At 47.8% G+C, this 16,530-nt stretch overlaps 2 protein-coding genes across 2 annotated transcripts; one reads left to right on the top strand and one right to left on the bottom strand.

The window, feature by feature from the left end:
• Positions 1–3,042: 3,042 nt before the first annotated feature.
• Positions 3,043–4,230, bottom strand: LOC143861511 (uncharacterized). The gene is made up of 2 exons (XM_077372431.1): positions 3,816–4,230; positions 3,043–3,167 (listed from the first exon to the last, which is right to left on the bottom strand). Exons 1-2 carry the CDS (start codon positions 4,228–4,230, stop codon positions 3,043–3,045), a joined length of 540 nt encoding a protein of 179 aa, XP_077228546.1.
• Positions 4,231–13,655: 9,425 nt separating this feature from the next.
• On the top strand, positions 13,656–14,223 carry LOC143861510 (zinc finger BED domain-containing protein RICESLEEPER 2-like). The gene is made up of 2 exons (XM_077372430.1): positions 13,656–13,866; positions 13,967–14,223. Exons 1-2 carry the CDS (start codon positions 13,656–13,658, stop codon positions 14,221–14,223), a joined length of 468 nt encoding a protein of 155 aa, XP_077228545.1.
• The last annotated feature ends 2,307 nt before the right edge of the window (positions 14,224–16,530 follow it).

Genomic DNA, 16,530 nt, shown 5'->3' with positions numbered 1-16,530 from the left:
CAGTTTGGCTCGTATAGTTTGTGGTTGTGAACGACGGTGGATTCGGGAGCCTTCAGTTCGGTACCGTGAGATTTCAGTTATGACCGATAATTTTCTTGAGCGCGTCTCATTCGTTTCTTTTCCTGCTTTCATGTCAAGTAGTAGCTCTAGTTCCGAGTCCAATTCGGGGGAGTCGTCTTCTAGTAGTCCAGGGTCTAGATTGTCGATTAGGACCCAGGATAGGCCGACCTGGTCACCCGTCCCGAAAATGGCAAGTCCAGATGTCAGTGTGGATATCATAGGTAGCGATGAGGAAGTGGTGGAGGACGAAGTGATATTGGACTTGAACACCATTCCGCTTCCGACGGATAGTTGTGTCCCAGTGGAGGGGAGTGTTGGTAGTGACGCCGGCGAGGCGTCCACAATGTTTCTCCCTGGCCGGGCCGTTGAGGTCGTTGCGAGGGCCCGAATGGATGCCAATCCTAAATACAACATACAGGCTCTCAACGAGGGGAATTACCTAGATGAGTCCGCGATGGCGGTGATTAGGGATAAATACTGCATTCCATCCAGGTTTAGGCTGAGGGAGGCGATGGAGGGAGATAGGGCTTGTAACGAAAGCTCTGATGTTTGCGTATACGATGAGTCGTTGAGGGCCGGACTCAGGTTTCCTCTGCACCCGTTCTTCGCCTCGGTGCTTCAATACTACGGGCTGGCTCCAGCTCAGGTAGCGCCAAACTCATGGAGGCTGCTGACAGGGTTCGTATACCTTGTTCAGGGCCAGCTTCGGAGGAACTTGTCAGTGTCGTTGTTCCGCGTGTGTGCGCAATTGAAGAGGCACAAGGGCGGGGGTTGGATTTACATTAGCCAGCGCCCGGAGGTGAAAATGATCACTGACATTCCTTCCTCGATACACTTGTGGAGAAACAGGTTCTTTTATGTCGAGGACAGGGAGTCCAGCGAGCCCTGGCCGGTTCCTTTGAAATGGGGCACCCCGGATACAGTCGCGATGAGTCGCAAGCCGTTTCTTGAGGGTGAGGATGCGAGGACGCTTGCTTTACTTCGGGAGGTGCTGGACCATGAGGGACCTACTGATTGTTCGGACTTCCAAGGGGAAGAGGTTCTGGTTGGGTTGGGCCTTAGTACTGCGACCCGGGCACGTACGTGGCTAGTCTTGTTTAAGACTTATCTTTCCTCTTTTCCTTGCTTTTGACTTTTTTTGCTTGTGTGTGTCGATTTTCAGAGATGCAGCAACAGTCTTTGATAGACAAAATGAGGAAGGGGGCGTTCGGGAAGGCCCAACAGGGCCAGAAAAGAAAGAACGTAGAAATGGCGAGTCCGGTGCCATCCCAGGCCACGGCACCGCATGCTAAAGCCAAGACAATAGTTAAGTTGGTGGGCACCCATAGCCGTGGCGTGGAGTCTTCCAAGTCGGGAGGGGCATCAGCTGGAGCCCGTCCTCCCGCGGTGAGGACCGGAGACAATGTTTTTCTGCCCAACTGGGTCGTCCAGAAGAACGACACCGGCCTGGGTGAGACCCGGGTGGCTAAGGAGCTCCTTAGTAAAGTCCTTCTTAGTAGTGACAAGCTCCAGGTTCTCAACAAACCTCCTGCCGCGGCTGAAGAGGCCATTTTTTCGTCAGCTTACCAGGTGAGATGGCTTTCAAGTGTTTATTTATTTTTGCTCTATTCCTCGCTTTTCTGTGCTAACACTGGCCGATTTGCCTGCAGATTTTGTTATACTATAATGACCTCAATCAGAAGAGTCAGAAATTTGTGGAGGCGATAACGAAGTCCGAGGAGGAGAACGGCAAGCTGATCCGAGAGGCAGAAGGGCTTCAGAGGACCATTGAAAAATCGGCTGAGGAAAAAAAGTGGCTTAAAGAAAATTTTGCAGCTCAGCTGACTGTGCAGAAGGAGAAAGCGGTGGAAGCCCTCAACGTCCAGAGGGAGAGAGCCCGAGAGAGGCAAGAAGCGGCCGTTCAAAGAAAGGAGGACGAACTCGTCACCCTATCTAGTGAGGCGTACAAAATTGGGTTCTTTGACTGCCTTGAGCAGGTTAAGGAATCAAATCCGGGCGTTGTCTTGACGGGAATGGTCCTTCCCGACCCACCGACGATTGGTGGTGATGAGCCGGCCACCATGGCCGCGCCCTTGGCTCCACGGACAGATTTAGCGATGGAGGGTAGCAAGGAGGCGCCTTGATCTCCCCTTCTCTCTTTTTGGCGATTTCTCGATTTCTTTTTGTAATGGCCCCTTGGAGGCCCAACTTTTGTAGCAGCCTTTTGAGGCATTATCCTTGTAATGGTCCTTAGAGGCCTTAACTCATGAATGGAAAGTAAACTTTTATTGTCCACCTCTTCTTCACTTGTCTGTCTCTGGTTTGTACTGTTCGGTCGTATACTGTGTTGATATTGTTCCGGACAGGCGTCATGGGCTTAGGTTGACCCCAGTGGACTGGGTTTCTTAGGAGCTTTGGTTTCACAATCCGGACTGGTTCCGGACCAGGAGTGGGATCCCGGTCTTTGCGGAGACGAGCCGTGGCGAACCAAGCGTCAAGTACCCTAGTTTTAGTGAACCGGGTTTCCAAGGAGCTTTGGTTTTTGCATCCGGACTGGTTCCGGACCAGGAGTGGGCTCCCGGTCTTTGCGGAGACGAGCCGTGGCGAACCAAGCGTCAAGTACCCTAGTTTTAGTGAACCGGGTTTCCAATTTGATGAGTACGAAGAGATTTGCAAAAGAGTTTCTTTCATTCACATTCAATATATATTTACAAAGTCATTTTTGCGCCGGGTAGCTCGCTACTGATGGTATTTGCGAAGGTTCTTTGAGTTCCAGGCATGGGGTAGTAGCTGTTCCTCGAGTGTTTTCAGTTTATAACTTCCCGGACGAACCACCTCTTTTACTCGGTAAGGCCCCTCCCAGGTTGGGGAGAGTTTTCCGACCTTCTTGGGTTGGGAGATAACAGCTTTTCTTAAGACCAGATCCCCTACTCGGAATTCTCTGGGGCGTACTTTGGAGTCATGATAGCTGGACACTCTCTGCTTGTAGGCGGCGACTCTTATTCAGGATTCTTCTCTGGCCTCCTCCAATAAATCGAGATTTGCGCGGAGCCCGTCACCATTGAGCTGTTTATTGAAGTTGGTGACTCTGGGAGACGGGGTGCCTACATCGACCGGTATTACTGCCTCTGTTCCAAAGGACAAGTTGAATGGTGATTCACTCGTTGGTACGCGTGGGGTGGTGCGATACGCCCATAAGACGTGGTAAAGCTCATCTGCCCATCAGCCAGCTTTTTCGTCCAGCCTTTTCTTTATCCCTTGCAGCAGGATTCGGTTCGTCACTTCTGTCTGTCCATTGGTCTGTGGGTGCGCCACTGAGGTGAACCTCTGCTCAATTTTCAAGTCGGAGCAAAACTTCCGAAAGTTCCGGCAGTCGAACTGTTTGCCGTTATCTGTTATCAAGACACGAGGGATCCCGAATCTGCAGACCACTGACTTCCAAAAGAAGTTCTGCACGTTCTGCTCGGTGATCTGGGCTAGAGGTTTAGCCTCCACCCACTTGGTAAAATAATCGATGGCCACTACTACGAAGGTGCGCCTTCCGGAGGCCGGTGGGAAGGGGTCCAAGATGTCCATCCCCCAAATCGCGAAGGGTAGTGGGCTGATGATTGGAGCCATACATACAACGGGCTGATGAATGGTGGGGGAAAATTTCTGGCATCTCTCACACTTCTTGACCAGGGTCAGTGCGTCTTGTCTCAATGTCGGCCAGTACAGACCTCTCAGCAAAACTTTGATCGCCAGGGCCTTGCCCCCTAGATGTTCCCCACAAATACCGTCATGTGTCTCTTGCAGGGCGTACGTGGCATCGCTGGGCCGGAGACACTTCAAGTATGGGAGGGTGTAGGACCTTTTGTACAGGTTCTCACCGTCGAGTGAAAACCGGGCTGCTCTTTGCATCACTTTGCGGGCTTCTTTCTTGACCTCGGGCAGTTTCCCACTATGCAGGTAGTCGATGATCTCGTCCATCCAGCAGGACTCGTGCCCCACCTGCATGACTCCAGCGGCCTTTCTTTCGATACTGGATTTCTGTAGAAACTCCATACATATGTTTCCGAGAGTCGTGTATCCGGATGCGGCCAGCTTAGACAGCACATCTGCTTTTGTGTTTCCAGTTCTGGGGATTCTGACGACCTCAAAGCTTTTGAACTTGGTGGATAACTGCTGGACGTGGGAGAGGTATTTGATCATACGCTCGTCGCGGGCTTCGTATATTCCTTGAATCTGGTTTGCAACCAACTAGGAATCACAGTAGGCTTTCAATCTTTGGGCGCCAGTTTGGACTGCAAGATTCATTCCGGCGAGAAGGGCTTCATATTCAGCCTCATTGTTAGATGCGCGGAATCCGAACCTCAAGGCGTAGTCTAGAGTGAAGCTGTCCGGCCCGGTTAGAATCAGACCGGCTCCGCAGCCAACTTTGTTCGAAGATTCGTCCACGTGCACTTCCCAGAGCGGTTCGGCGGTTGAAGGACCCTGCTCCGCTGGTGGTACGGGGATGATTTCTGTTCCAGCCCCATCTTCTGCTAGCTCTTTAGCTGCAATTGCCTTTTCCGCCGTCGGGGCTTGGGCGTCTTCAGGCTCGGTGATCTGCTGGGGGATGGTGCATTCAGCCACGAAATCTGCTAGTACATGAGCCTTGATTGCGGGCCTCAGCATGTATCGGATGTCGAACTCACTCAGTTCCACGGCCCATTTCACGAGTCGTCCTGAGGTGTCCGGCTTATGGAGAACTTGCCTGAGAGGCTGGTCAGTCAGGACCTTTATCGTGTGACTTGAAAATACGGTCTCAACTTCCTGGCTGCCATAACCAGGGCGTAGGCCAACTTCTCGACCCGCTGTTCCGCATCGTGCAGGACTTTGCTAACATAGTAGACGAGTTTTTGCCGGCTGTGCTCTTCGTAAACTAAGACCGCTGCCAGAGCCAGGGGGCTTACGGACAGATACAAGAGTAGCTCTTCACCAGGCTCCGACTTCGTCAGTAGCGGTGGAGAGGATAAGTATTGTTTTAACTCCTCGAAGGCCACCTGGCATTCCTCTGTCCAGGGCGCGGTCTTGAGACCTTTGACTGCGTTGAAGAAGGGGAGGCACTTCTCTGCAGATTTTGAGATGAAGCGCCCCAACGCTGCTACCATCCCCGTCAGTCGCTGCACTTCTCTGATGGTTTTTGGCGGAGTGAGCTCTACTACGGCCTTGATTTTTTCTGGATTGGCCTCTATCCCTCTTTGGCTAACCATAAACCCTAGGAACTTTCCCGAGCTGACGCCGAAGGTGCACTTGGTGGGATTGAGCTTCATCTTATGGTCTCTCAGGACTTGAAATGTTTCTTTCAAGTCGGAGACATGATCTCGCGCGCTTCGACTTTTGACCAGTATGTCGTCGACATAGACTTCCATGTTGCGGCCGATCTGATTCCGGAAGAGCTTGTTTACAAGCCTTTGATATGTGGCCCCGGCGTTTTTCAGGCCGAAGGGCATGACACGGTAGCAGTAGGTCCCCTGGTCTGTTACAAAGGAAGTCTTCGGTATATCTGACTCATACATTCTGATCTGATTATATCCGGAGAAGGCGTCCATGAAGCTCAACAACTCGTGACCTGGAGTTGCGTCGATGAGCTGATCGATCTTTGGGAGCTGGTAGCTGTCCTTGGGACAGGCTTTATTCAGATCAGTTAAGTCAACACAGGTTCTCCATTTCCCAGTTACCTTTTTTACCAGGACTACGTTTGCCAACCAGTCCGGGTATTGGATTTCTCGAATGAAGTCAGCCCTCAGGAGCCTCTCAACTTCTTCTTTGATCGCCTGCCGCCTCTCGGGGGCGAAGTGTCTTCTTTTCTGCTTCACCGGCCTGCAGGTTGGGTCAACACCGAGTTTGTGCGTACTGACCTCCGGGTTTATACCGGGCATGTCCGCGGGGGCCCATGCAAAGACATCTGCGTTGTCCTGAAGGAATTGGGTGAGGCTGTGCCGAGTGTCGTCGCCCAGAGAGGAGCCGATCTAAACTGTTTTTTCATCATCATTTTTGCACAAGGGGATGGAGATGAGGTCCTCGGCTGGCTGAGTTCCCTGGGCTTCATCCCTAAGGTCGAGTAACTCAATTGGCAACGACTCCACCGCATTTTTGCCCTTTAGTGCCATCGCATAACACTCCCTAGATTGCGGCTGGTCCCCCCTCACTTCTCCAATGCCATTTGTCGTAATAAACTTCATCTCCTGGTGATAAGCTGACGCGACGGCGCGGAGCAGGTTCTGGCCAGGCAGTCCTAAAATGGCATTATAGACCGAAGTGGCCCTCACTAGTAGAAAGTTGACCATGGCGAAAGCTTGGCAGGGTGGCTCTCCGACGAGGACAGGAAGTTCGATTTGTCCCTCTACCTTAACGACCTCTCAAGAGAAGCCGAAAAGATCTGAATTCGCCGGCCTTAAGCGGTCGTTACCTATCATCATCCTTTCGAAGGCGTGAGAGTACAAAATGTCGGCTGAGCTCCCATTGTCTACCAGGATTTTCTTCAGCTCCCAGTTTGCGACGAGCATGGTGAGAACCAGGGCGTCGTCATGTGGTAATATCAGGTTGTCAAGGTCCGCATCCGAGAAGGAGATCTCATTCTCCGTCTTCGCCTTCTTGCTGCATGTGTGCACGACATTGACTCGGCGTACGTAAGCTTTTCGAGCAGCGGACGAGGTGCCCCCAGCTGCCGGGCCACCCATAATTGTGACTCCCCTTGGTTGGGAGCGATGTGCCTCTAGCTGTGGACTGGCGGCAGAGGAGATTGACCCCGGGCGGGGGTGATTGTGACCGCCGAGGGCTTCGGCCCTGGGGACCTTTCTCCTTGTGCTCACTTCGGCGGGCGTCGCTTCGGATGTATTTTTTCAAATAGCCCCTGCCAATCAACTGATCTATTTCCTCCTTCAGCTGCCAGCATTCATCCGTGTCGTGGCCGTGGTCCCTGTGGAAACGACAGTACTTCGACTTGTCTCTCCTGTTTCCTTTGGAGATCATCGGGGTTGGCCACTTTACGAACTCTTCTCCGCTGATAGCGGCCAGGATATTTCTTCGGGAAGTGTTGAGAGGGGTGAAGTTCTCCCTCCTCTGGAGGGATTTTTCTCTTCTGACGGCCTTGTCATCCCTACGCTGTTTAGCAGGGTTCTTGTCTTCAGAGGTTCTCTTCCGATTCGAGTCCAGGGCAGCCAGGGTCTCTTCTACTGATATATACTCCTCCGCCCCGTCCATTAGATCTGCTAGGGAGTGAGGATTCCGGCGGGCCACTGCTCGGCTGAAATCATTAGATCTCGCACCTGCGAGAAGTGCGTTTGTAGCGGCTGAGGGGTCTAGATTTGGTACTTGGAGTGCCTCCCTGTTGAAGCGGCTGACGAAGGTTTTGAGAGGTTCATTATCCTCCTGCCGCAAGGCCATCAGGGATGCTGTGGTTTTCCTTGGCCTGCGGCTGCTCATGAAGTGGTGGACTAGATCTTCCCCGAAGTCGTCGAAGTTGCTGATGGAGTTCGGCCTGATCCTTGAGTACCAGTCCCTTGCCGCATCGGTCAGTGTCGTTGGGAATGCTCGGCAGAGGAAGCCGTCCGACGCACCGTGGAGGAGCATCATCGTCCTGAACGTCTCCAGGTGGTCCACTGGGTCGGTGGTCCCATCATACTGCGGGACAGTTGGCATTTTAAATCCTCTGGGTGCTGGGGCACCCATGACGTCATCGGTGAATGGCGTTCTACTTGAGAACGCCCTAGAAACGGGCCGGCTTTGGTCCTTACCCAGTTCTTCTATCCTGTGATCCATCTCCTCTATTCTCTGCAGCATCGGGTCAGCTCTATGGTCTGGTGACCTGTTTATTTCCACCGATCGGCTGGTCGCGGAGCCGGAGTGGCTTTCCGGACTCCAATGACGGGACCGGGATTTGGCTTGTGCTGCGCGCTCTTTGTGAGCTTGGCGCCTTTGGGCAGAGCGAGACCGCGACCTCCGACGGCGGTGAGGCTCTGTCTGTGCATGCCTGGTTGTGGGGTGACGGACTTGTCTGGTGGAGTGATGAGTCCGGTCCTCACCGTGGCGCGATGACTCTCCCCTGTGGATATCTGGCCTTTCTTGGACAGGTCGTGGAGCTTCCGGAGGAGGTTGGGGAGGCGTCTGGAGTAGCTGCTGGTACTGACCAACGAGCGTTGTCATTTGCTGAAAGAGAGCTTGGACTTGCTCCGGGGTGGGCATGGGGTTGAGGTGTTCCGAACGTAGGTTGGCTCTATTCGGCCGTAGCAGAAGCTGCCACCACCAGCGAGGCGATTCGCTCACTTCGGGTCCTGCGGGGTAGCACGGCTCGGGTAGTCCACGCGGTTGGCACCCGCGCACTCCTGCGCCCTTTCATTTTTGTAAAGTGATTGGAACAGCCTTTAGTTCGGGGTCCCACGGATGGCGCCAATATGTTAGGCCTAAAATCGGTTAACAGATATGACAGTGACGTAAGAGCCGAGCGGGAGGACCCAAGGAGCCGTGGTGAGGGAGTTGAGTAGCTGAGCCCTGCGTAAAGAGCAAACGAGGTCAGAATGACCAACCCGGAGTGTTACTCCGGACAGGCCCTTCGACACTCAAGTAAGTATGAGCAGGAGTGCAGAGCTAGTTTAAGAGTGGTGGGTGAGAAGTTATTACCCTGTTTATGAGCTTTGGGAGCCCTTTTATAGAGGAAAAATGGGGTAGTTGGGGAGTTAATGCTCCAAGACAGGTGCCGACCAGCTATAGGTTCAAGCTCATCTACTCTGCTGTAATTACCAAATTACCCCTGCTGACGCGGGGTCTGCGGTGGGCCCCTCGAGACACGTGTCGACTGCTAATAGGCTGGTCTGTGGTGTTTGTGGTGGGCCCTCCCCAGGACACGTGTCGGCAGTTGATAGGCTGGTCTTTTTACACCCCATCAAGTTGGATCCAGGTTGAAGCGGATTGAGTTGGGTTGAGTACGGGTTGAACCGGGTTGGGTTGGATCGGGTCGGGTTGAGTCAAATTGGTTTGGGTCCGGTCCGGGTTGACTCGGGTTGAACCCGAGTTGGCTTGGGTTAGCTCGGGTTGACTCGGGTCGAATCGGGTTGAACCCGGTTTGGCTTGGGCTGACTCGGGTTGGACTCGGGATAGCTTGAGCTGACTCGGGTTGATTCGAGTTGAACTCGGGTTGGCTTGGATTGACTCCGTGTTGGTTCTCTTGGGTCAAGTGAAGGCTGGGTTAGTTGGTATTGGGTCAAGCCGGGATGGGTTGGGTTTGAATACCTTGGATTGGGGAAAGTATACACAGTACATAAATTCCGCACAGTGCATGAGATTAAATTGATTCCATGCCCGAGTTGGTTTGGGTCCGGTCCGGGTTGACTCGGGTTGAACCCGTGTTGGATTGGGTTAGTTCGGGTTGACTCGGGTCGAATCGGGTTGAAGCCGGTTTGGCTTTGGCTGACTCGAGTTGGACTCGGGATAGCTTGAGCTGACTCGGGTCGATTCGGGTTGAACCCGGGTTGGCTTGGATTGACTCTGTGTAGCTTCTCTTGGGTCAAGTGAAGGTTGGGTTAGTTGGGATTGGGTCAAGCTGGGATGGGTTGGGTTTGAATATCTTGGATTGAGGAAAGTATACACTGTACATCAATTCCACACAGTATATGAGATTAAATTGATTTCATGCACAATATATGCTCACATAATTGGATTTGATACGGTGTATACACAAAGTGAATACGGCATTATTTTGTATGTATGTGAACAGCACACGCAGTGCATAAGGAATTATTGTGCATGTATGCCACACTACACTATGATACACACACTGTATATTGTTTTGCATGCATGTGCTTATCATGGAGGTAGATTGCTTTCAATATATGCACACGGTGCACTAACATGCACAGCAACATGGATTGGGATTGAGTGGACCCAATTGACGTGGGTTAGAGGTTGGGCTCGGTGGAGTCAAGTTGGGTGAAGTCCGGCTACGTAATTAGGGTCCAGGTTGGGTTCAGATTATAGGCTTTTATGTGGATCTAGGTTGCGGGTCCGGGCTCACTTTTGGGTAAAGATTAGGTTGGGGTCGGTGTGCAGCTTAGAGCCGGTTCATGTTCGGGTTCCGGGTTTGGGTTCAGTTTGCGGGGCCGGGTTCGGGTTAGGGATTGAGTGTTTGGGCTAGGTTTGAGATGGATGGGGTTGAGTCGGGTCAAGCCAGGTTGGCTCGAGTTGATCCCAGGTTGGGTTGGTTAAGTTGGGTTTGACTAGACTAGGGTTGGGTTGGTTTAGATCTTGGGATACGACTCGGCTGAGTCATGGGGTTTGTCTCAAAAAAAAGGTTGAGTGAAATTAATCAAACAGGAGGGGTTTCATGAACTATGTGTACTGTGCATGTGTCGAAGCCGAGTGTGCACATGTATTTAATTCAAGAAGGAAGGTCTGATGGAGGGTTTCAGTAGATGAGATGTGTGGACATGCCTCCATTGGATGCAAAATTGTGTACTTGTGTACACAGTACACAAAACACACTTGGGCTTTGGGTGCTGATTCAAGAGGGTTGTGTGGCTTACACTCGGTTATAGAATATGACATGGTTTATGTAGGCCCAGTTGGGTTATGGGAATTAGGCTAGGGAACATGGGGCTGATGGGGATGTAGGTTATTGACATGGGATATGTGTCTGATAGGTATGTATAGGGGGGTGACCGAGTGGAATTAATTTGGGTGGGAGACATGGAGTATGATTAATTGATAAGAGGGTTGACAGTACACGGTTAGGTGGGATGGTGCTATGGATGGGCTGATGATGTGAATGGGATGAGAACATGGGTCATGGGATGTAGCATTTGGGATATATGCCATGGATGAATGAGGTGGCTGAAGTTAGCTATGAGTTATAGCTACAGGCATGTGATGGTTATGGGATTGGACGATGGCGATTGGGTGGGGTTGGAATTTAATCTAAGCTGGGTTGTTGGGTTGGGTTGAGTCCATGTTAGACCAAGTCAAACTGGGTTGAGTTAGGGCTGGGTTACTGGTCAAGGATCGAGTAGGGGTGATGGCATAAGAGCATAGATAAAAGAAAAATGGGGCGAGAAATATATGCAATGAATTTAGTCTAAGAAGAAAAAAGACGGAGACATGCATGAATCATTGAAACCTACATACTTCCTATCATGTTCTTATTTGAAAACAATAAAGTACCAACCTTTCCCGGCGTTTGGTATCGATCCCCTTGTTTTCCCTTGGTGAATTCCTTTGAATACGATGATCCCTTTGACGATGGTTCCCAAAATGATTCCTAATTGATGCGCGAATTAGGCCGACAAGATGTTTTGGCCGAATTGAGAGAGAGAGAGAGAGAGAGAGAGAGAGAGAGAGAGAGAGAGATCTAGGGTGGACGGATTTTTAGAGAGGAAGAGAGCTGAGATTTTTTGTGTCTGCTCTCTTGGAGTCTTCTCTTTTTTTGGGATGGAGCAATGGAGGGGTATTTATAGGGGAATGGGTGAGCTAGGTTGCCTTCTTAGGAGCCTAAAGGTGTAGGGTGGAGATTGAGTGATAGAGAAAGGAAGGAAAAATGATGGCCAAGATCGAATTTTTCTAGAATATTCTCCCTCTTCTTTGGCATCTTCCATTTTAGCCGTGGCCATGTTCCAAATGGTAGGCATTTATGTGGCCAGGATCAAGCACTAAAGATTTAGGCACAATTCAAGGTCCAGGATGATGCCACTTGTCCTTGGAATCTTTGTGGATTTGGAAGCAAATTTCAAGACAAGGGAAATGTCCAAATTGGTTGCATTTGTTGAGAATGGCAACAGCTTGGATGACCTAGATTAACTGTAATCTCCATGTGATCGAAAGAACGGGCGAGATGGGGTCTCCAAATATCCTGAAATTGGGTGGTTGAGATCAATTGCAATCCTTAGGGGATCAAAAGAATGGATGAGATGATGCCTCCAAATCTCCTAGAATCTTTGTGAAAGATTTTCCAAATATTTTGAATGTGAAAATAAAAAAATGCGGTTTTCAGGAGATTTTGAAGTCCGATTTCGATAATTCTTTCGCTGTTGGAATCGTTGATTTTTTCTCTTTCTTTTAAGCCCAATATTGCCATAGAAATACTGATTTTAAAATTTTCGACCAGTGAGGGCCCCCGATCTCCGCCTGTAGATCGTTTTTCCTAAGATCGGGCAAATCGGCGATCTAAACGAACCAACCGATTCGATCAACTTTGGGTCAATGGTTAGAACCATTAAACCACGATATTGACAATGATTGAGACATCAAAAAGTTCTGTTATCAATGATTTAATGTGATGATTTCGACGGATTTCGCTTATCCCGCCTTGATCTGTGACTTTTTACTAGTTTTTTGCTTAGTTAAGTAACCCAATGTTTAATCCGGATTTGAGATTAACATTGATTGATATTATTTTGACTAAATGATCACAAATCCTTGGTAAAGAAAGACACACAGGTTAAAAATCAGCCCTCGATCTGACGATTTATGGAAATCGGGTCTCAGAATGGAATCAGGGTCTGGGCTGTTAAGTGACCCTAACTTATTTTATCCCGATTGATGATCCCTAAAGTCAGATCGAGATGTCAATGCCCTAAAACATATATCCGTGATAGAGGGACTCTTACATGGATTTAACACTCTAAAGTAACGAATCAGGGCATTTTTTCAATTTTTCGGGTATAATTATCTTACCAGGTACAGCTCTTTACCATTTTGGTTTTCAGGGAATGTGAGGATGCATATTTTACCAGTGAAATTACACGGATCAATATATTAAGTTATTGTTGGTTAAAGTGTAGCAAAATGAGGGTGTCTACACATAGGCATGATCACATTAGAGATTAGCAACGTATGTGGATTTTCTTTGTGTTAATCTCTTCTTATTATGATAGGATAATAATCTGCAATTATGATAGCTATAGAAGTAATTGCTATTTGATATGAATTTGATAAGGAAGTTACCTGTTTAATAGGTGAATAGTCTATTTCGTTGGGAGGGATTGCGCCTACTTTCATGGGAGTATCACATTTGTAAACATTTGTTTAAAGCTTGTAAAATGCATTGAAGGGAATTAATGAAAAAAATTGTATCAAAACGTGTCTCGTGCACAGAGGAGGATTGATCCTTCCCTCGAAGTGGATCAAGAGGCAGATCTTCCCTCCAAGAAGATCAATCGGTTGTGAACTGGATTGAGTTCGTAACAAACTAGTATCAGAGCTGTCAATCTTATGCCATGGGTTGTGAGATTTGGGATTCTATTTTTGACGGTTTTTGCAAGATTTTTTTTTCCAGAATTTATGGAAGAACAACGACGATTTTTCGAAAGGCCTGAACAAAATTAGCAAGCTAATCAAGGAAATGCGAGAAGAAAGAAAGCTAAATTTGAAACTGATGCCGGAAAAGATTTAGTTAAACGCCATGCAAATATTCAGCTTCAAAACTTCAATAACCTCACCATACGAATTTCTGGGTCATTATAAGTTACATCCCACACCCTATTTCCTTAAATTATAGAGGTTGAATGCCTTTCAAAACAATGGAGTGAGAGTGACGACTTCAAATTGGTGATGATGGCAAGGAGAATGAAACAGAATATGATAAGTATTGGGGGGACATTGAGAAGATGAACAAGTTGATCTTTATTGCGGTTATTGTTGACCCTCGACATAAACTTGATTTTGTGAGGTTTGCTCTAATTGATATGTATAGAGAAGAAAAGGGCAATGAGTTGGTGGAAAAGGTGTTTAATGCCACGCTTGAAATGTTTAATGAGTTTACTTCTAAGTTGACAACCAACACACTTCAACAGGTGAACTTGGGGGAATCAAGTTCAAGTGAAACTTTTCAAACCTCGCCGAAACAACATGTTATGAAGATGATGAATGAGAAGTTTAAGAAGCAAAATTGAATTGGGATGTGGGGATAACAAATCAGAGTTGGATAGATATTTGAGTGAAGATGCCGAAGAAGATATTTCTGAGGATTTTGATATTTCAGGGTGGTGGAAACTTAACAGCCCTAGGTTTCCTATTTTGTCTCAAATGGCACAAAGTGTGTTGGCGGTTCCTATTTCTACTGTTTCTTCAGAGTCTACATTCAACACAGGAGGGCATGTTCTTGACACATTTAGGAGTTCCTTGACTCCTAAGATTGTGCAGGCTCTTATATGTGATCAGGATTGGCTTCGTTAATCCTCAGAGCCTCTTAACATCGAAGAGGCATTAGATGATCTTGAAACTGTTGAAAACAGTAATTTATATCCTTTTTTAGTGTGTACTTCTATCTTTGTCAACTGACTCTCACTCAAGTGACTTCAAATTTGATATTAGTTTTTTATTATATTCTTTTCTTTTCAGAGTTTGGACATTTTGGAGATGTTTTCACAAATGTTGAGATTTGAAGACTGAAAGACTACAGTTTGGACTTTGGAGAATTGGAGGTGGTTTTTTGTGATTGGTGCCTTGGTGGTGGGCTTGGTGGCTAATGACTAATGGCTATGTTATGGGTTTTGTTTTTTTGTTGGTTTCAGACATGTTATGGGTTTTATTTTCATGTTGGTTTGAGACATTGATTATGTAAGCCCAATGGTTAATCATTCACCTTACTTTCTTGTTTTGATGCTAGCAAACTAAATTGATTAGCATTTATGGACTGATGTATTGCTTTGAGGTGTTGTGTTGTATACATAATTTTTATGTCATAATCGCCATTACACAACTCTTCACAACACATGACTTGTAGATCAAGAATCAAAGGAACCAAGAGCTTGCACCTACATTGGAGTCATCCTTATTTGAAGATCCTTAAGTCAAGAAACTCAACATGAAGATCCCACAAGTTCCTAAGCAAGTGTCAAGAATGAGCTTGGAGTTGAACATGCCATGATGACACCTCATGTACCTCAACATGCATTGAAGATTGGAGGACAAGTAACAAGAGCCAAGACAAGGACAAGATGTTCACCCAAGCTGAAGAAGTCTAAGAAAGTGCAAAGGAGCTAAGACATTCCAAGAAGACTCAAGGTTCTTATTTTTAGAATGTATTTGGAGTCCTCTTGATTTTTTGTTTAAATACACTTTCAAAAGGTATTTAAATGGTTTTTGTACTTAACATTTTACATCTTTGAAAACCATCAACATACCCAAAAATGTGTTTGAAAACCATGGACTTAAGCCCAAAGACCATAGCCCAAAAGCTCATGGATTTTAAAGTTAAAAATGGAATTTCACTCAGGGTCGGTCGGCCGGGCTACTTCGAGCGACCGCGGGATGGAACCTGGAAATCCAGGCCATCTCGAATTTTATCGGGCCGGTCGACCGGGATAATTCGGTCGACCGCGGATGCGTTTCTGTTTCTACAGAAGCAATCCAATTTAGGTCTAGGACGGGCGACCGCCGTTGGTCGGTCGACTGGGATAGGTTTTTTGAGCCAAATTTTTGAGCAAACAGTTAGCCCTCGCCGGGCGACCGCCATGTGGCCGATCAACCGCGACGTTAAGAAATTTGAAAATAGAATAAAGCGCCCGATAGGGGCGGACGACCGCCGTAGCCCAGTCGATCCCCGTAGCCTGGTCGACCGCCGTGGTCGAGCAAACTAGCCGTTGGGGCATTTTCTGCTTGACTTTTTCAAGCCATTTATTTACAATTTTATCCCAAACGGTCATATTTTTAAATACACTATATATACATGATTAAAACTTATCTCTACATGCTTTTGAACATTTGAGAAAGATCAAATCACATATCTCTTTGAGCTTCAACATTTTGTTTCAAAAGCTAAAAATCTCTTTGATCTTCCATTTCTACATGTTATCAAGAGGCACTCCATAGGGCTTTTCTTTTGCTATTTGTTGGGAGTGATTGTGAGCTATTAATGTTGTAATCCGCCTATTAAGAGGCATTGAGCGTCTTTCATTTTTTTTTGTTCTTCGTTGAGGGTCTTCTCTTTGGCCCGGTAAGAATTGTGAAGAAGAGGGTCTTCTCTTCGGCCCGTGAACAAAGGTGAAGACGAGGGTCTCCTCTTCGGCCCAAGAAAGATGAAGACGACATATGAGGGTTTGTCCTCTGGCCGAAGGCTTCGTGCAGATGGGCTTCGCTTTGGCCATTGAGAATGGAAAAGCTTATTGTAAGAGCTTCGAGATTATGCTTGAACTCTCACCATAGTGGAGTACCCAAAGAGCCAAACTTGGAAGAGTGGAGTAGGTCAAGTTGTGACCGAACCACTATAAATCTTGGTGTCCTCATTGTGGTGTGCCTTGTCTCCTCTATCTGTTTCCTTCTCTCTCTTGCACGTGTGGTGATTGGTAATCTCTAACCTTACTTATGCTTATGTTTTAATTGAACAAGGGTTAGTAAATGCACTTGAGTTAAATGTTATAAGCCCTAATTGCATTATGATATCCATTTAAACAAGAGTTAGTAAATGTGCATGATTAGAATATCTAAACCTTAGCTTCTATTGATAAATCTTTTTGAACAAGGGTTAGATTAATTAGTGCT

Source organism: Tasmannia lanceolata, unplaced genomic scaffold, assembly GCF_043159265.1.
Source record: "Tasmannia lanceolata isolate RefF3 unplaced genomic scaffold, GAP_Taslan_0.1 ptg000037l, whole genome shotgun sequence".
In the NCBI taxonomy this organism is placed as follows: Eukaryota; Viridiplantae; Streptophyta; class Magnoliopsida; order Canellales; family Winteraceae; genus Tasmannia; species Tasmannia lanceolata.
The sequence above is the reverse complement of the archived record's forward strand: the minus strand, read 5'-3'. Positions and strand labels throughout refer to the sequence as shown.